Source organism: Pongo abelii, chromosome 3 (assembly GCF_028885655.2).
Source record: "Pongo abelii isolate AG06213 chromosome 3, NHGRI_mPonAbe1-v2.0_pri, whole genome shotgun sequence".
Taxonomy (NCBI): domain Eukaryota; kingdom Metazoa; phylum Chordata; class Mammalia; order Primates; family Hominidae; genus Pongo; species Pongo abelii.
In genome coordinates, this window is record NC_071988.2 from 104,836,958 (window position 1) to 104,857,626 (window position 20,669).

General features: G+C 42.2%; 1 protein-coding gene across 5 annotated transcripts in view; it reads left to right on the forward strand.

The window, feature by feature from the left end:
- The first annotated feature begins 3,082 nt into the window (after nt 1-3,082).
- Nucleotides 3,083-20,669, forward strand: part of GPAT3 (glycerol-3-phosphate acyltransferase 3) — a 68,829-nt gene continuing 51,242 nt past the window's right edge. Inside the window, exons 1-3 of one of the 5 annotated variants that reach the window (XM_063723494.1) lie at nt 3,083-3,372; nt 3,987-4,246; nt 12,028-12,094. In XM_063723494.1, coding sequence (XP_063579564.1) covers nt 3,216-3,372; nt 3,987-4,246; nt 12,028-12,094 — 484 coding nt within the window. In that variant the 5' untranslated portion in view covers nt 3,083-3,215. Of the gene's footprint in view, nt 3,373-3,392; nt 3,690-3,752; nt 3,839-3,899; nt 4,247-12,027; nt 12,095-20,669 lie in introns of those variants that run through there. The other 4 variants (XM_002814939.6, XM_063723495.1, XM_063723496.1 and 1 more) reach the window with 4 other exon arrangements.

Consider the following 20,669-nt stretch of genomic DNA (forward strand, 5'->3'; position numbering starts at 1 on the left):
AGGATACATGTCGTCAGGACCTCCTGAGGCTGTCATGAAAAAAAAAAAAAAAAATATATATATATATATATGTATACACACACACACACACACGTAGCCTATAATCCTAGCACTTTGGGAGGCCGAGGCGGGTGCTCTCCCTGCTATGGATATGACCTATGGATATGACCTTATTTGGAAAAAGGGTCTTTGTAGATTAAGGCAAGAAAAAGATGGAGAGTTTTTGCCCTTGCACCAGGCTGATCTCTGCATACAGCTTTGCATATATACAGTATACTGTATATATATACACACTTAAATATACACTATATATAACTGTATATATACATACATACTATATATACAGTATATATACAATGTATGTGTGTATACTGTATATATAGTATATGTTGTATATATAATATGTGTGTATTATTATATATGTATATATGTATATATATACACTCCTGTATATATATATATACATACACACCTGTATATACATATATATGTAGAGATCAGCTGTGTGTGTATATATATATATACACATATATCTTGTGTATATATATACATACACATACACATATATGTATATATATGTGTGTATATATATATATACACAGGTATGTAAGTGTATATATATACACAGGTGTGTAAGTGTATATATATACAGGTGTGTATATATATTGATAGTTACAGGTGTTAGGACTTGGACATATCTTTTGGGGAGGCATGTATATATATACATGCCTGGATTAATAGGTAAAAAAACAGGATTATGGATAACTTCATTATTGAGCATTGACTATCAACTACCATTTAATACATACTCTCCAATCCCAATAACAACCTCTCCAGGTAGGTGTTATTATCCTCATTTTACAGAGATGGTAGTTATAATGGGTTGAATTGCACCTTCCCCAAAAGGTATGTCCAAGTCCTAACACCCCTAACTATGGATATGACCTTATTTGGAAAAAGGGTCTTTGCAGATTAAGTTTAATTCAGGGAAGACTTTCAAGATTAGATCATCCTGGATGAGGGTGGGCCATAAATCCAGAATAATGTGTCTTCGTAAAAGAAAAGAAGGGAAGAAGAGACACAGGAAGGCCATGTGAAGACTGAGGCAGAGATGTGTGTGCTGCCACAAACCAAAGAATGCTGGGATCCACCAGAAGCTGGAAGATTCTCCTCTACAGTTTTTGGAGGGAGTGTGGCCTCACAGACAGACACCTTGATTTCACACTTCTGGTCTCCAGAACTGAGAGAATCAATTTCTGTTGTGTTAAGTCCTTAAATTTGTGGTGATTTGTTAAGGCATCCCTAGGAAACAAATACAGTAAGTAAAGGGGGTCTTGACTTCAGGGACGGAGTAAGTAGGTTCCTACCTAGGTTTAAGTCTCAGGGAATGGAGGAGGGAGGAGAGGTGAGGAGAGTGAAAGAGAGACAAGGAGAGCGGCAAGTTGGGGCCACCTTTCCCCGACTTGAGACAGGGTCAGGATCACCCTACATTTCTTCTCTTCCCTCACCCTCCTCCATCACTGCAAAGATGAGCCTTTGTAACCCTGGGGAGCCTGTACTGGCTCTCCTGCCTTTTAGGCAAGAAAAAGATGAAGAGTTTTTGCCCTTGCACCAGGCTGCCTGCTGATCTCTGCATAGAGCTTTGTCATTTATCATGCAGTTTCATGCTCACAATCACTTTCAACCCTGAGAAGAACCCATCTTACTGATGAGAAAGGTGAAGCACCGAAGCACTTGCTCAAACTTATATGTGTCCGTGCTGCTGTCAATCGAAGACTCCAAATTCCATTTTATTACCATTGCACCATACAGTTGTGGATGGATAATTCTTCCATAAAGGTTAAAACAAAACCAAACCAAAACCATTTTGTGGCGTTTGTTCATGAGCACCAAAAATCACTGGAGAGTGTGTGCACTCGGCACATGCAAAATTGTGTGTATTATCTCCCTTGTGGGGTAAACTTTGGTACAAGGATTTAGCCTTCCTTAGTTATCTTGGTTTGAGGAAATAAAAGGAAAATAAGAATTTTGCCTGAACATATGGTGTTAAATATGCCAATATAATATTTGAAGTTTTGCACTCAATATATATAGTGTTTGAAAGCAAGGACTTTGGGCAGCTTTCGGTAGTTGTGTTTTCCGTATTTTTCTAAACTAGCCAACCATACAGAGGTTTAATTTTGAGAAACCAAGCTCCTAACACTTCTTCATTCATAACCTGTTTTTTTTTTTTTTTAGACTGAGTCTCACTCTGTCTCCCAGGCTACAGTGCAGTGGCACGATCTCGGCTCACTGCAACCTCCGCCTCCCGGGTTCAAGTGATTCTCCTGCCTCAGCCTCCGGAGTAGCTGGGACTACAGTCGTGCGACACCACGCGGGGTTAATTTTTTTTGTATTTTTAGTAGAGACGGGGGTTTCGCCATGTTGGCCAGGCTGGTCTTGAACTGCTGACCTCAGATGAGCTGCCCGCCTCGCCTCCCAGAGTGCTGGGATTACAGGCGTGAGCCACCGCGCCCGGTCCATAACTTGGTTTTAATCATCAAGTTATAATTTCTTCCGTTCTTAATGTGGGAGGGGGCTTGTGACAGCTATCTGGCAGTAAGTACTTAAGGCACACATCTACATTCTTTACAGAGGGGCTTCTCACTTCCTTGTCTCCCCACTTCCTCCACACCCTGGGCAGGGACCATTTTCTCTGCAATATTTGCTATCAGCGCTGTTTCAATTCAGTTTGCTGGCCCTCTCAGTTTTTTCCAGCTTGAAACAACACCTGAAAAGTACCTGTAAGAGATTTTGGTCGATTTCAGCGGCAATCTGGAAAATCCCTTCTCAAAATCCCTTCTGCTCATTCTTAAAAATAGTTCAGGTCTCTAAGAGAACAGCAATGTAGTAAATAACATACAGGGTTTTGCCCTTCGTTGCTCTGATAGGGGCTGGCGCGGTAGAAGCGCGGAGCCTGAACACCCAGGAGACACGTGTCAGCTTGGTGAATGACGGCTTGCGCCGGCCTGGCATTTCTGCTACGCCTAAGCGCGGATAGTATTGGCTGAATGGTAGGGGAAGGTGTGGTTGGAAACTTCCCCCAGGAAGGGAGTGACAGATACTTAGCCGCAGGGTTTCTGTGCCAGGGAGATGGCGGTTCAGTGGGCTAGGAACGCGTGGAGAGAGCTTCCTACTCTCGGGATAAGCAAGATTGAGCCCCACAGCTGTAGGCCATGTGGGGAAGGAGGTGTGGAAGCCTGAAGCGGCGTACACGGCTGCCTGGTGCGCTCTGCGTTTTCCTGTCCTTGGAAGCCCTTTCCAAGAGTTCGTTTTACACCCACACAAACAAGACCTCAAGCGTCCCAGATACGTCAGCAGTTCATTCTGCGGGTGAAGAAAATATTGACATTTTTCAGATGAAAACTCTCCTCCTGAAAGGACCTTTGCTGAGTGCTGGGGGAGGCGGGGCGCGGGGAAGAACGGAGACCGCCCAGGAGGCTGCGGCACTCCTGGGCTAAGTCCTGCCAGGGAGCTCCCCCGTTGGGTGACGGAGGAGGTGGGGCGAGGGCAGCGGGCAGAAATAGGGCGCTGGGCGCCCGAGCGCAGCCAGCTTCCATCACAGCCCGCGGCCCGGTGCCAGCTCCGCCGGCGACCGGTGTGCCAAAGTGCGGTGCTCCCGCAGGGAACCTGGCTCGGGGAGGGCCTCCGTGAGTCATCTGCTGAGTTGTCGCAATCGCCACCCAGAGGAAATCAGGCACCGGGCGGGGCCGGTTCCTGGCTGCGCTCGCGCGCTCTGCCCGCGCCGCGTTGTGCCTCCGCTTACCCGCAGCTCCGACCACTGGCTCGCGCTACCCAGGTCTCCGCACGCCGCGGTGGCTTCAGCTCAGACCTGGGCCGCCAGCGGAGAAAGAGTTAACTGGCAGGGGCGAGGAGGAGCCCAGGGAGGAAGGAAGGATATTGCCGTAATTCTGAAAGTTTTTTTCCTTCCTCTCTTCCCTTCGCAGAGGTGAGTGCCGGGCTCGGCGCTCTGCTCCTGGAGCTCCCGCGGGACTGCCTGGGGACAGGGACTGCTGTGGCGCTCGGGCCTCCACTGCGGACCTCTCCTGAGTGGGTGCGCCGAGTCATGGAGGGCGCAGAGCTGGCCGGGAAGATCCTTTCCACCTGGCTGACGCTGGTTCTCGGCTTCATCCTTCTACCTTCGGTCTTCGGAGTGTCTCTGGGCATCTCCGAGATCTACATGAAGATCCTAGTGAAAACTTTAGAGGTGAGTGCCGGGAGGGATGCAGCCAGCCCCACACCGCTGCGGGCTGAGAACCCAGGGGTCCAGTTCTCAAGGGCAGTGGTCGCGGGTCAGGGATGTGTGTGCGCGCGTGTGCATGCGTGCGTGCATTTCTGTTCCTTGCCCGCAGCAGTGCGAAAGTCAGCATCTCAGCTTCTTTCGCGGAGCTGGAGGGATCTAGGCTGGAACCACTGGACCACTCTGTTGTTTCTCTGGTCGAAGGCAAAAAGTCACTCCACTCCCTGAGCATCGTTATTATTTTACTGATTAGAATAACAATGCGACCAACTTTTTGTATCAGAGGATTTGCTTATATCCATTATGCAGTGCAGTTTCCGTTTCACCCACTTATTTTTACAGCCCCAGGTTTCAGAGGTCCTTTTGTGTACTAAGGCGTCCTGTTCAGAAAGGCATCATGTTCTTCTTTATGCCCAAGATAAGAGACCAATTGCTGGATGGCAGAAAGAAATCTTATTTTATTTTAGTGGAGTCATGGAAATTTTATCTAACCAACAGTACTTGAAATGCCATTGAAAAGGTATATATTCTTTGACCTCAGGTCTTCCTACCTTCCTGTTTCTAATTCTGCAAAGAAAAATGATAGATGGAAGTGGACCTGGTAGAGAACAACTACAGCTTACTCTTAGGGTTTTATTAAGTGTCAAAAGGCTGGATAGGGTAGGGAGGGCAAGTGCTATCCCCCTTTTACAGAGAGGGAAACTGAGAGTCAGAGATCAGTGGTTTGTTTGAATTAAGTGTTAGAAGCAGGAGTCTTTTTTTAAAAAAAATTTAATTATATATATAATATGTGTGTGTGTATATATATATATATTTGACATAAGAGACAGGGTCTTGCTATCTTGGCTAGGCTGGTCTTGAACTCCTGGCCTCAAGCAATCTTCCTGCCGTCACCTCCCAAAGTGCTGGGATTACAGGTGTGAGCCCCACGCCTGGCCAGAAACAGGCATCTCAACTGAGAAGAGGCCCTGCAGCCTAGTGGTTAGTAGAGACCCTGGATACAGGTTTGCTTAGATTTGGTACCAAAATTGTAGCTCTGTTTCTCAAAATGTGACCTTAGGGAGGTCATCTACTCTTGTGCCTCATTTTCTGTATCTATAAAATAGGAGTAACAATAACTCCTATTTCCATAGGGTTGTTCAAATGAGTTAAAATGTATCAAGCACCTTAGAAGGCTGCCTGCACCTACTATACGAATGCTTGTTGCTATTCAAAGAATAATATGATTACTGAGATTCTAGCATTCCACAGTGCCTTCTAATAAGTTTGGTTCCCATTTTTGTGACCTATTTTCTCTCTGCCCTCAGGACGTGGCTTTATCTGCTCTTCTTTCTCAGCTAATTGGGTGGCTCCCAGGTATACACATCTCTAATCCACTGGACATTGTCTTGTACTTGCTAGCCTCCTGTATTGCCCTAGACTCTTGTTTGTGGCTATTTCTTTGCCTAGACTTTGAAGTTGTATGTGATTCTTCATCCTCAGTGCTCATGTTTTTAAAGTTCTATTGTTTCTACTTGGGGGCTATTTCTCAGTTTTGAACTCTTCTTATTTACTTTACATTCTGAGCTTGGTCACATTATGCCGTGAATTTCTTAACTGCTTCCTACTGTTAGACCTTCAGAATCCTCTCCCATAGCAGATGATCCTCTTCAGCTGGTGTTCCCTCTTTCTCTGAACTCTGAAATGATTGAACTGCTCTCCCATACAGCAATGTCTTTTGGAATTTATACCCTGTGTAAGAATGGTGTAAAGGTAAATCACATCTACTGGCTTCCAGGGGCTCACTCCTGTCTGTTTTTCTTTAGTAACTCAAGGTCAGCTAAGGGCGGAGGCCAGCTAGTTGCTGTCAGCCTGGCAAATTATTATACCTGATAGGATGATCTGCAGTCCAGGATCTGACTTTCAGTTTGACAGGCCAGAGATTTTAATTTTTGTCCTTCTGGACAACTCCAGAGCTGAACTCCTTGTCAATCAAACTGTCAAGAATGCCAGTTTTCTAATTCTGGTGGGAGAAACCAGATAGCTTGGAAACTAGGTAGGTGACACATCAGGAACCCACCCTGTCTGCTGAGACTAAGTTATTAGGTCAAAGAGATGCTTGATATATGTGGAATTTGAATACAGATTCATTGTGTGAGCCAGCTCTGATTTGTTGGTTGCGGCTGCCTGGAACTCCTATGTTTGGGAGCATCTGAGCTCATCAGGAAAGAGAGCTGTGATCCCATAGTGATTTCTGCTTTAGGTGCAGGAGAACAGTAACCCAGGATCCTCCATCCTTCAACTAGAACAGTGTTAGATGTTTCAAAGACATTTCTGTTAGACTGGGGTTAATATGGTGGATTGCTTTTCTCAACTATAGGAATAATTCCTTAAGGGATTATGCTGATGTTTAGCATTAGAACATCTTCAGTGCTGGACAAATACCCTGCCTTTCTGTAGATTGCATTCAAGGCCAAGCCCTTGTATCACTGCTTGGTAAATTCTTAATTGATTTAGTTGTTTCTTTGCATTTCATTCCCAAGAATATTCTTTGGGCTCTGATCATAATTGGATATTTCTCAAGTTTCTTTGCTTATAATTTATGTACCATTTAAAAAGATCATTTAGTTTTGTCTATTATATGTTTACTTTGACAAGTTTTACTGTCAATGGGTGACTTTCTCATGACAATAAACTCAAATTCTAGAAGTTGAAATGTGTGTAGCGTACCCTCTAAATTGCTGATTTTGGTAATTGTTACTTGTTAACTCACTGAGCTTTATGCTCTTCTCTGACCCCTTCTTAATCTACTGGTTCCAGTAATAATCATTTATTGAGCACCTACTTCTATTTTCTTCTGCATTGCTGGGTATCTCTAGATGTATGCATAAGTCACTGATATGGCAAGATACTTGAGGATAAGCCTTGAATACTTAGCTTGGACTAAGTTTAGTGATTCTCCAAGCCAGTGATTTTCAAGGGATATATGATAATTTGTTGGATATGTATGTTAATATTACAGCTTTATATTCGAGAAAATTGTTTTAGGAATACAAATTATGAAAAGTAAAACTTGGCTAGGTGCGGTGGCTCACGCCTGTAATCCCAGCACTTCGGGAAGCTGAGGTGAGTGGATCACTTGAGATGAGGAATTTGAGACCAGCCTGGCCAACATGGTAAAACCCCATCTCTACTAAAAATACAAAAATTAGCCAAGCATGGTGGTGTGCACCTGTAATCTCAGCTGCTCAGGAGGCTGAGGCTGAGAATCACTTGAACCCGGGAGGCAGAGGCTACAGTGAGCCAAGATCGCGCCACTGCACTCCAGCCTGGGTGACAGAGCGAGACTCCATCTAAAAAAAAAAAAAAAAAAAAAAATCAGACTTAAAGCCATTTCTTTTTGGTGAATTTTGGACAGCTACCTTTTTCCCTCCAAGAGGATTTGGAAATTAGGTGGAAAGAGAACTTGGTTGATAAGTATCTTTCAACTTTCCTTGGGGGGCAGAGAATGTGGGTTGTTAGAAGCCACTTTTGTACTTTAGGACCATTTTGGTGACAGAGCTGCCTCTTTTGTGATGCCTTGAGACAGATATGTTCTGAGATACCCCTGTAAGAGACTCAGAACATCTGAAAGAAATATTCTGTCTTTGTATTTGGGTTGATCTGATTGGCTAGAGAAGCTGGCATGGTAAAAGAGAAATAGCTATTTATGAGGAGAAGCACTGGACAGTCTGGAAAAAACTGGCCATTTCAGAGGCCTAAAATATGGAATATAGGGAGGAGGAGGCTACTTTGTCACCTACTGTGTGGTAGGCAGCAGCTACATTATCTCTTTTAGCCTTTACAGCCACACTTGGTATTGTCCCTGTTTTATTTTTATTTTATTTTATTTCTTTTTGTGAGACAGAGCCTCGCTCTGTCACCCAGGCTGGATGGAGTGCACTGGCACAATTTTGGCTCACTGCAACCTCCCCCTCCCGGATTCAAGCGATTCTCCTGCCTCAGCCTCCTAAGTAGCTGGGATTACAGGCGGGAGCCACCACGCCTAGCTAATTTCTGTATTTTCAATAGAGATGGGGTTTCACTATGTTGATCAGGCTGGTCTCCGACTCTTGTCCTGAAGTGATCTGCCCGCCTTGGCCTCCTAAAGTGCTGGGATTACAGGTGTGAGCCACCACGCCTGGCCTTGTCCCTGTTTTAGAGATGATGAAATGGATGCCCCAAGACGTTAAAGTCTCTTGTCTGATGTCTGAGATGATTACAGCCAGGAAGTGGCAGAACTGCAATTCAAATGTATATCTATCTAGCTGCAAGGCACAGGCATGTTTTTACTTTCACCGGAGGATCAACCTACAGAAGAAAAGCGTTTTCTAGTGCAAATTCCCTTAAGCACTAAATGTCTGCGTTTTCAACCTTAAACTTAAACTTTGCATATCTTTTTTTTTTTTTTTTTTTTGAGGCAGGGTCTCTCTGTCACCTAGCCTGGAGTGCAGTCCCATGATCACAGCTCACTGTAGCCTTGACCTCCTGAGCTCAAGCAATCCTCCTGAGTGGCTGGGCCCACAGATGTGTACCACCATGCCCAACTAATTTAAAACATTTTTTTTTTTTTTTTTTGTAGAGACACGGTTTCACCCTGATGCCCAGATTGGTTTGAACTCCTGGACTCAAGCGATTTTCCTGCCTTGGCCTCCCAAAGTATTGTGATTATAGGCATGAGCCACAGTGTCTGGCCTAAAATTTGCTTATCTTAACACAGTAATTGTGTTATGCAGGGTAGACCTTTAGAGCTATCATTTCAGGAGATGGAATGCATTCTGAAACTTGTCTGGTGCCAAAACATGGAGTGCTTTTGAGCAGATCATGCTGTTTGAGGGATGTCACTGTATTAGTTTTCTAGAGCTGCCATAACAAAGTACCACAGACTGGTGGCCTGAACAACAGAAATTTATTTTCTCAGTTCTTGTAGCTAGAGGTTCAAGATCTAGATGTCGGCAGGTTTAGCCTCATTCTGAGGCCTCTCTCCTAGGCTTGGATGTGGCCGCCTTCCAGCAAGAAGGCGTATTAGAAGCAAGAAGGCCATGTAGTATCCTCACATGGCCCTTTCTTTCTGTGCTCACATCCTTGTGTCTACTTGCATGTCCAAGTTTTCTCTTCTTACAAGGACATCAGTCAGATTGGATTAGGGCCCACCCTAAGGGCTTCTTTTTAACTTAGTCACTCTTTAAAGACCCTATCTGTAAATATAGTTACATTCTGAAGTACTGGGGGTCAGAGCTTCAACATATGAATTTCGGAGGGACATAATTCAGCCCATAACAGGCACAGAATACCAGCATTTTCCATCATATGAGCATGGAATAACAGTTCTAGTCTAAGATAACTACTATTTGTATAAAATATAAAATCACTCACCCACAATGAAAAAAAAGTGAGTCTGAGATTAACAATGCTTGATTGTTTACAAAATTTTATTTTAATCATATCTTTGGTTTACTTACAAATGATAATAGGCACTAAAGCTTTAAGTAAAAAACTATGGAAACAGTTACCTCAGTTGAGAAAAGCTGAGTGGTATTAGTCCAGAGTTTGAGAACTCCTGCACTAAATCTGCAAAAGACAACAGGATGCAATCAGATTAAGACCGAGTCTTATGATTTAGTCACTTGTCACTAGAAGCTGGGAGATTGGCCTCTATTAATAGGCTGTTCTCTAAGTGCAAATGGCATGTTCTTGTTTGGCTCTGTGGGTTGTTTTGAAGGGGTCGTGACGTAGTCAGATATCATGCGTTACTCCCTGACCTTGATGTAGGTTTTAGGTTATTTATTCTCTATCAGTTATGTTCTTATTTATTTGAAAATTTTTTAAACCTGTCTAGTCAACAAACTCTTTTGAGCCTAGCAATAACTGAAGTTTTTGACTTGGCATATTAATAAATCTGTCTCTGGGCTGGGTGCAGTGGGTCACACCTATAATCCCAGCACTTTGGGAGGCCGAGGCAGATGGCTCACCTGAGGTCAGCAGTTCGAGACCACACTGGCCAACATAGTGAAACCCCATCTCTACTAAAAATACAAAAATTAGCCAGGCCCGGTGGTGGGTGCCTGTTGTCCCAGCTACTTGGGAGGCTGAGGCAGGAGAATCTCTTGAACCCGGGAGATGGAGATGGCAGTGAGCCGAGATCACACCATTGGACACCAGCCTGGGCAACAAGAGTGAAAACTCCTTCTCAAAAAGTAAAATAAAATAAAATATAAAATGGTAGCTCACGCCTGCAATCCCAGCACTTTGGGAGGCTGAGGCCAGTAGATTGCTGAGCTCAGGAGTTCGAGTACAGTCTGGTTGACAAGGTGAAACCTGGTTTTTACAAAAAATACAAAAATTAGCTGGGAGTGATGATGCGGGCCTGTGGTCCCAGCTACTCAGGAGGCTGAGGTGGGAGGATTGCTTGAGCCCAGGAGGTCAAGGCTGCAGCAAGCCCCTGTCTCAAAAAAAAAAAAAAAAAATTTTGTCTCTGCCCCTTCAAGGGTGCTTATGTTCAATTATAATTATTACAATACTTTTTAGTATGAAAGCCCTTGGGATTCTCTAGAATGAGAGACTTGAAAAGTTCACTAGCAGTTTTTGAACTCTGATGTTAATAGTGAATAATTTGGGATATGTGTAAAAAATGTATAAAGAAAAAAATACAAAATATCACATCTGGGTACATTTCTTTATACTCCTAGGTACATTCAAAACAAAGTGAGAGTTGTTTTCCAGTTCTTAAATTCCCTCAAATCTGTAGATCTTCATAATTATAACATTTTCCTATGCATCTTCGTAAGTAACCATGTGGACAGATTATTTTCTGTAGTTAATGATTTCATTTTCATTCTTTTTTTTCTTTTTTTTTTTGAGAGAGTCTCACTCTGTTGCCTAGGCTGGAGTGCAGGTGCCCAATCTCTGCTCACTGCACCTTCTTTCCTCCCCGGTTCAAGCAATTCTGTTTCAGCCTCCAGAGTAGCTGGGATTACAGGCATGCGTCACCATGCCTGGCTAATTTTTGTATTTTTAGTAGAGATGGGGTTTCGCCATGTTGGCCAGGCTAGTCTTGAACTCCTGACCTCAAATGATCCACCCTCCTCGGCCTCCCAAAGTGCTGGGATTACAGGCGTGAGCCAATCGTGCCTTAGTTAATGATTTCATCGAGTCCTTTCCAGCTTTCCAAGTCTGTGCTGCCTCTTTCTGCAAGCTTATTTCTGATGCATCTTTGAGTGTGTCCTACCCCGAATGTCTAATTTGTTGCGAAAATAACTGTTACACTTTACGCCCTATGTTTAGGCCCTTACATGTGTCATCTTGTTTAATGTGACAGCAACCCTATGGGATAGGATCTATTGTCCTTATTTTACAATGAGGAAACGGAGGCCTATAGGGAATAAGTAATTTCAAACCCAGATGTTCTTGATGCTGTGACCTGTACTCAAGCCCCCCATGCTTCACAGCCTTTTCAAGGAGTAATTTATCAAGACACCAATGCATGTGAGGTGGTTGAGAATGGGTAAATATTGTCCTTTCCACATTTTATTAGGGCATTATCACTAAGTGATATAAAAGTATACTTGGGACTTGGAATATTGCTATATCAGAGATTCCCTGGGGTTAGCTCTTTAGTTCAGACACTGCCAGAGCTTGATGTGTAATTTCACTTCTGTATAATCATGGTTGAAGTATTTTATGTTGTGTCTGTGGGACAGTTTAAATTAATATTTCTTGTTTTTGAACAGTGGGCCACAATACGAATTGAAAAAGGAACACCAAAGGAGTCGATTCTTAAAAACTCTGCTTCTGTTGGTGAGTTTTCCTTTTCATTATGATTGTTACCATATTCAAATTGGGTAGATGTAAACCTACCCAATTTGAGCTTGAAATATGCAGAGAGCAGTGTGTTCTATAGGGTTTGGATCTTTCATAATTTTTTCACCAATTTTATCTCAAAATTTTATCCCAAAATATTCACCCAAATATTATCACCAATCACATTTTTACCAAGTCTGGATATTTCTGGCTATATTTTATCCTTTTTTTAATTGCCAGCTACCTTCTCTGAGATATAGCAGATCTATCATTTAAAAAATTATTGTGGGTTCATTTAAAAAGGTATGTCCTTATGATTTAAGGAAAGAACAATGTTTGTTGCTGGTTTTCTGTAGTGCTTGGTGAGACTTTGAGTTGTTGATCTTGAGAGAAAATCAGTGGGACTTAATAGATTGGGGTGATTGCGGTACATGTTTTGGGCCATGAATTTTAATTTAATTTAATTTTCTTATTTAAATTAGATCAAATTAATTAAATTTTCTGCTTTTGAGACAAAGTCTCACTCTGTCCCCCAGGCTGGAGTGCGGTGGCGAGATCTCGGCTCACTGTAACCTCTGCCTCCCAGGTTCAAGTGATTTTCCTGCCTCAGCCTCCTGAGTAGCTGGGATTACAGGCGTTTGCCACCATGCCTGGCTAATTTTTGTATTTTTAGTAGAGACGGGGTTTCACCATGTTGTTCAGGCTGGTCTCAAACTCCTGACCTCAAGCGATCCTCCCACCTCGGCCTCCCAAAGTGCTGTGATTACAGGCATCAGCAATTGCACCCGGCTGGGCCATGAGTTTTAAAGGACACAAAGTATTTCAATTTGGCAGGTGATAAGATTAAAAAATCAGTAGATGAGAGGGTCCAGTAGCATGGGTTTAGTTTTTTTTTTTTTTTTTTTTTTTTTTTTGCTTGCCTATACAGAAATGAGAACTTTTTGAATATTTACACTTGTTGGATTACCATTTTTATTATAATCTTTGTCAAATATCTGCTTTTTCTGTTTTTGATCTTTGTCTTTTCCATGGTGTCTCCAGGAAAGAATGGAAGTGAACAGGAGGAGAAAATAGAAATCATAATATTTTAGAGTAATGCTGATGCCCACAAAATTTGTCATATTTCATTCAGAGTGTCTACCCTTCCTTGTAGCCTGTGAAATTGGAAATTGACTCTCGCAGTTATTGAACAACGTAGGGTTGACAAAGGATCCAAAGTTGATTAAGACATGGTCCTTGTGGGGAGATAGGCATTGGACAGACCACTGTGATAAATACTGAAATAGGTGCATAAGCAAAGGATAGTGTGAGATCTAATTTTGGCTCTGATATGTACTGCTTTCGTCTCTGCTAATCCCACAACTGTGCATGGTATGCAACTCTGTTCCCCTCCTGACTTCGTGCTTGGGTATCCAGGGGTACTTAGTACCAGGGGTATTAAGTAAGGGGTGTGTTCCCTGTTGATACATACTAGTATTTGGAGTCATCTGAGAAGTAGTGTCACAATCCTAGACAGACTGATAGAGGGTGATGATGAAACATTGAGTACTTGTGTGCTTGGCTGGTGCAGCTTTTGGCTTTGAGAGCACCATGTCTCTGTAGCAAAGTTTAGGCAAGGGTCATAGGCAGGCCAAGGACCCCATGAGTTTGGGTACAATTTTGAGATGTGTCTGAATGATATAGTCCTGAAAATCGATTTTGAGGAGCTGAGAGGGAGAGTTATGCTTATTTTCTGCACTGAAAAACTTCCTTCTACTGCTCTTTTTTTTTTTTTTTTTGAGATGGAGTCTTGCTCTGTCACCCAGGCTGGAGTGCAGTGGCAGAATCTCGGCTCATTGCAAGCTCCGCCTCCCAGGTTCATGCCATTCTCCTGCCTCAGCCTCCCGAATAGCCGGGACTACAGGTGCCTGCCACCACTCCCAGCTAAATTTTTGTATTTTTAGTAGAGACGGGGTTTCACCATCTTAGCCAGGATGGTCTCGATCTTCTGACCTCGTGATCCACCCGCCTTGGCCTCCCAAAGTGCTGGGATTACAGGCATGAGCTACCGCGCCTGGACTCTGCTGCTCTTTCATTTAGTGAAACACATTTGTTTTTTTTGAAATGCATTTCAAGTCTCCCTTCCCAGTTAAATCCCTCTTGCATTGTATTTCTTCTGTGCTTTTATTGAATAAGCCAACTGAAAGCTGAGCCTAGGCAAATTATTATCTTTGTGGTTAAATAATTCTCTTCTGTCTTTAGCCATATTCTTCTGTGTCTTTTATTTAAAAGCTATTTAATTTGTTGAGCTTCAGATATGATTATGGGTAAATCTCGTTAAGAAGCTCTGTTATTGCATTTTCACCTTCCTCTTCTTCTTCTTCCTTTTTTTTTTTTGAGATGGGGTCTGGCTGTATTGTGCCAAATTCCTGGCCTCAAGCAATCCTCCTGCCTCAGCCTCCCAAAGTGCTGGGATTACAGCCACGAGCCATAGTGCTGGGATTACAGCCACGAGCCATAGTGCTGGGCCATACCTTACTCTTCTAAGCTTAAGCACTTTTCCTCATTGTTAACACAAAGAAAAAGGTAAATCTTTTTCCCCACTTCAAGTAACTCTTTTATTCTGAGCATTAAACTTCAGTGGAGAATATAGTTACCCTTCTACCCTAGTTTTGTCTCCTGAAAGCAGGAGTGCTAGAGCCACAGCATAGAAGGCTAGGACAAGAAAATACAGGAATAATGGCTCATTTGCTTCTTTTTATCAGCTGTGCTTTGGTTGCTCCAGCCATAGGACAAATGCATCTCCTTGGACCCTGGGACTTGGTCTGACTGAGATCTTAGCAACTTTTATTTTAGCCTGTTTTAAATATACAAAGGATCGTTTGACTTTTAAGAGGCACCAGCCTTACTCTTCGGGCATCTGATTTCCAGGGATTATGATGCTGTTAGGTTGGAGTTTGAATCGGCTCATAGCTTTGATAGTAATTGTGATTAATATTAGTAATTATGTAATTTTAGTGACTCAAGATGAATTCTACTCTAATTGCATTATGACACTAGGACATTTTAAATGATTACCATGAAAAGTCATCAAGCATGAATAAAGGCCTGCATTTACCTGGGAGTGAGTCATAAACACCACAAATACATAGAGGCGGTGGCTTGTCCCTTTGGCATTGTTCCCTTAGAGGCTGATGCTGGCATGACTCAGCATTGTTGGCCACAAAGTGCACGCAACCACTGCAAGTCTTACACCATGCCAGGCTCCAGCGGCACCACACACGAAGACTGTGGTCGCATGGCCTGCTGTTGATTTAGCCCCTGTGCTAAATTTCTCTCTGCCTTGTATCTCATGCCCCCAAGTCTCTGCCCCTTTGCCCACCTAAACACTCAGAAAGGAGAAGGTACTAAGGTAAAATTTTGGTTGCTATACCTATTCGGAGAGAATTCAGGTTGCCTAACATGGCCCTCTAATTTTACTTTGGGAATTTTTTTCTGTGAGGCAATTGACTAACTACTTGAAATCCTGTATACATTGGTTATATGAACATTAATAAAATCTTATACATTCACAGAAAATATGGGATCATATTTTGTGACAGAAGTTTGAGAAATATCAAGTCAGGTGGGGTCATGCATGCTTGTACTCCCAGATACTTGGGAGGCTGAAGGGGGAGGATCTGAAGTTTGAGCGTAGTCAGGGCAAAATAGTGAGGCCCATCTTAAAAAGAAAAAAAAAAAAGAAAGAAAATTGAGGAATATTTTTATATACTTATTTTGTTTTGGGCAGGCCATTTTTGATAGTTTAAATTAGCTAACTTGATTTAATGGTATAAACTCTGAATACAAACCAGTATGTGTTGCCCTCAAGAATATGAAGTGTAATACATCTAATGGGGTTATCTTATTGCTAAAATACAGGAACTTGTCTAGCTACTTGTAGAGAGCAACATAATCCAGTTATGGGGTTGGAAGGATTATAGGTTGGGGCTTTCTTTTTTATTTTGCATGTGTGTGTTTGTATATACATATATATATATATATATATATATATATATATGAAATATTATGTATTAGTATGTGAAATATATATTATTAATACATAATATATATTATTATTATTTTTAAGACAGGGTCTCACTCTATCACCCAGGCTAGAGCGCAGTGGGGCAATCTTGGCTCACTGCAACCTCTGCCTCCCGAGTTCCAGCAATTCTCCTGCCTCAACCTCCTGAGTAGCTGGAATTACAGGGTGTGCCACCACACCTGGCTAATTTTTGTATATATTTATTATTATTATTATTATTTTTGAGATGGAGTCTGGCTCTGTTGCCCAGGCTGGAGTGCAGTGGTGTGATTTCGGCTCACTGAAACCTCTGCCTCCTGGGTTCAAGAGATTCCCCCACCTCAGTCTCCTGAGTGTCTGGGATTACAGGCATGCACCACCACACCTGGCTAATTTTTGTATTTTTAGTAGAGTTGGGGTTTCACCATGTTGGCCAGGCTGGTCTCAAACTCCTGACCTCAAATGATCCACCTGCCTCAGCCTCCCAAAGTGTTGGGATTACAGGTGTGAGCCACCACGCCTAGACCATTTTTTAATTTTTAAATAGAGATGAGGTCTCACTATGTTGACCAGGATGGTCTTGAACTCCTCAGGATGGTCTTAAGTGATTCTCCTGCCTCGGCCCCCTAGGTGCTAGGATTGCAGGTGTGAGCCACCGTGCCCAGCTGAGTTTTTCTTTTTCTTTTTTTTCAAATATATTTTAAATAATTAAAAAAATATACAGATAGGTTTCACCATGTTGCCCAGGCTGGTCTTGAACTCCTGGGCTCAAGCAATCCATTTGCATCCGTCCCCCAAAGTGCTGGGATTACAGCCATGAGCCCCCACACCCAGCTGAGTTTTTCTTTAGCATGGCCAAATGTCCCCCTGCTTGCATTAGTCTATCCCTATTTGTGAATATTGTGTCTGATGATGATGATGATGATGACAATTTTCAAACACACACAAAAGTAGAGAAAATAGTAAATGAGCCCCATATCACGAGATTCAACATTTGTCAAGATTTTGCCATGCTTGATTCATTTATCAACCCTCTCATTTTTTTGGTAAAGTTTTAAAATTTAGATACAAAATCTCATGTCTTTTAATGCATAAAGGACTTTTTCAAATAACCACAATGCTATTATCCCTTTAGCAAACAATAATTTCTTAATATCATCTAATGTATTGTCCATATTTAGATTTCCCTAACAGTCTCAAAATGTTTTTATAATTGATTTGTTTGAAATGAATTTCAGTCATGGTTCACAAAAACCTTTATTTTTTAATTTTTTGCAGTGCTTTAAGTTGGAAATATGAAAGTTTTTGTGGGGGCAGGGGTGCAGTTTTATTTCTTGGAACAAAGATTACTTAATAGCAACTGATTCTGATAAAACTCACTAGAGTACCGTGCATTTTAATCTTTACATCTTAACATAGCTCTGTAGAAGGCAAAAGTTTGATTGTTAGGTTAGTCATCTGTATTTCTTTTATGTACAATATTGTAAAAATTTAGTTCAATCACTTTGGAGAGCAATTTGGCAATACCTAGGAAAGTTAAAGACCAGAAAACTACATAACAACCCCACAATTCTACATCTCCTAAAATATCAAATGTACCCAGAGCCTCAGCATATATGTATTAGATGACGTGTTACAAGTGTTTACAACCAGTGAAAATGTGGAGACAATCCATCAGAAGGAAAGTTAATATGTAAGCTGGTTTATTTATGCTGTACAGCAGTTAAACTGAATTAACTGGACTTACATGGAAAGAAAAAGGAGATGAATTTCAAACCATATTGAGAGAAAAGAAAATATATAGTATAATAACATTTATTTAAAATTTAGAATCACAAATAGATACTATACATTTATCTGAATATATAATATATGCATGGAAATTATATATACTACAGGGCAGTATATTGCGCCTGGCTGAGACAGGTTATCTTCAGGAGGGAGGGCAAGAGGTGGTGAGGAGGGGCTTTAACTGTATTTATAATTTGTTTTCTTTAAAATATACCTGGGCTGGGCGCAGTGGCTCACGCCTGTAATCCCAGCACTTTAGGAGGCCGAGGTGGGTGGATCACGAGGTCAAGAGATCGAGACCATCCTGGCCAACATGGTGAAACCCGGTCTCTACTAAAAATACAAAAATTAGCTGGGTGTGGTGGTGTGCACCTATAGTCCCAGCTACTCTGGAGGCTGAGGCAGGAGAATCGCTTGAACCTGGGAGGCGGAGGTTGTAGTGAGCCGAGATTGCGCCACTACACTCCAGCCTGGGAGACAGAGTGAGACTCCATCTCAAAAAAAAAAAAAAAAAAAAAAAAATCAATCAATCTATCTATCTATCTATCTATCTGAAGCAAATATGGCAATGAGTATTTTTTTGCTTGTTAAACTCATTTTTTGGGGGTTAAATTTATATTATAAACATAAAAAACAGAAAACCCCAACCAAATAAAACATCAGTAGTCATTCAGCTAATGTTTATTCTGACAACAGAACTAGTTATATATGAATGGAAGATAGGTACCTTCTTGGGGTGTGATTTGATGGTTATCTGCTGCAAAACACAGCTCCATTCAGCCTGACCAGTGCCTGGTATATAAACTTAAACCTATGGAACAAAGGAGTTTTTAATAAAAATACATTACCTCTTAGAGCTGGCTTTCTCAACCTCAGCACTACTGATACTTTGGATTGGGTAATTCTTTGTCGTAGGCAACAGTCCTGTACAATGTGAGATGTTTAGCAGCATCTCTGGCCTCTACCCAGTAGATGACAGACAGTAGCACACTCCCATTCGTGACAACCAACAATGTGTGCAGACATTGCCAGTTGTCCCCTGGGGGCACTTCTCTCTCCTTCCCTTGCCCCACCCCTGCTCATTTGTGAATCACTGCTCCTAGAGAAGAATGCATTAGTGTATTGGTCCCCACTATCCTTAGCATGATTTTAGTTTTCTAACAAATAGGCCCTTGAAGGAGAAGAATTTGATTCTACAGTTTTTGGTGGTTGATTTGGGGAAGAATGGAATGACAAAGTAAGGCATATGTGGGGGTGCTTAGATGAGCAACAGGATTAGCAGATGGTGGAAGAGGAGGCAGGTTCCTTAAGGAAAGGTAGAAAGCAGACAAAGAAATCTTCCTTCAAACTTTGCCTCATAATCTAATGAGAATATAGTGGTCTATTTTGGAGGGAGACTTATTTTAAAGTGGATTAGAGATTGGCATATAACTGTGCTTTATGGACTGAATGTCTATGTCCCCCCCTTCCCAAACTGATATGTTGATATGTTGATATCCTAACACCCAAAGTGATGGTATTAGGAGGTGGGGCCTTTGGGAGGTAATTAAGTCATGAAGGTAGAACCATAATGAGTGGGATTAGTGCCCTTATAAATTCTGGCCCCAGGGAGTTGTCTAGCCCCTTCCACCATGTGAAGACACAGTGAGAAGATAGCCATCTGGAAATCAGAAAGAGAGCCCTCACCAGAACCTGACCCCACTGGCCCCCCTGATCTTGGACTTCCAGCCTCCAGACCTGTGGGAAAATAAATTTCTGTTTTTTGTAAGCTACCCAGGCTATGGCACTTTGTTATTGCAGCCTGAAGTGACTAAGGCAGTGCTCTAAACCTCTGAAAGTAAATGACTTAGCATTTAACTTTGACCACTGATGAATGAGCAGGATGAAGTGGTTCTGGCAGGAAATGAGAAGGTAAAAGGTCAGATCAGAGCTATGCTCTTGTAACTGCATTGCGAAGTGATGGGTGTGAAGAGAGGGAATTAAGCCTTGAATCACAGAAAGGAAGGCTCCCATCTAAGGAAACTAGCTACGACATTCATAAAATGTCTTGAATTATTTTTTAGATTGTTTTTCTTTTTGAATAGTAGTAACAGCGTGGATAGTATTCCTATGCCTTACCTCGATTTTCAGTGAAACTAGTTAAAAAAAATGTAACTAAGCAGTCTTAAAATTTTCTGTCTCTAGCACTAACTGCTGAAGGTCTGGTTGGTGATTTAGCTGCATTAGTCCAAAACCCCTCAGCAGCTTGGAAGAGGGTACCTGCATCTCAGAGTTGTGGAGGTTTGAAAAAGTTGAGTGAGATTCAAAGATTATTTGAGGCCGGGCACGGTGGCTCACACCTGTAATCCCAGCACTTTGGGAGGCCGAGGCAGGTGAATTGCTTGAGCCCAGTGGTTCAAGACCAGCCTGGGCAACATGGTGAAACCCTGTCTCTATAAAAACTACAAAAAATAGTCAGAGATGGTGACTCAGGAGTCTGAGGTGGGTAGATCTCTTGAGCCCAGGAGGTCAAGGGTGCAGAGAGCTGAGATGGCACCACTGCACTCCAGCCTAGGTGACACAGTGAGAACCTGTCTCAAAAAAAATAAGTAAATAAAAAAAAAAATAAATAAATAAAATAAATTATTTGAGAGGGAGAAGATAATAGGATCAGACAATAGTCCCTTACAGTCAACTCAAGAATACATAGCCTTTTATTTATTTATTTAGGGAGACAGGGTTTCCCTCAGTTGCCTA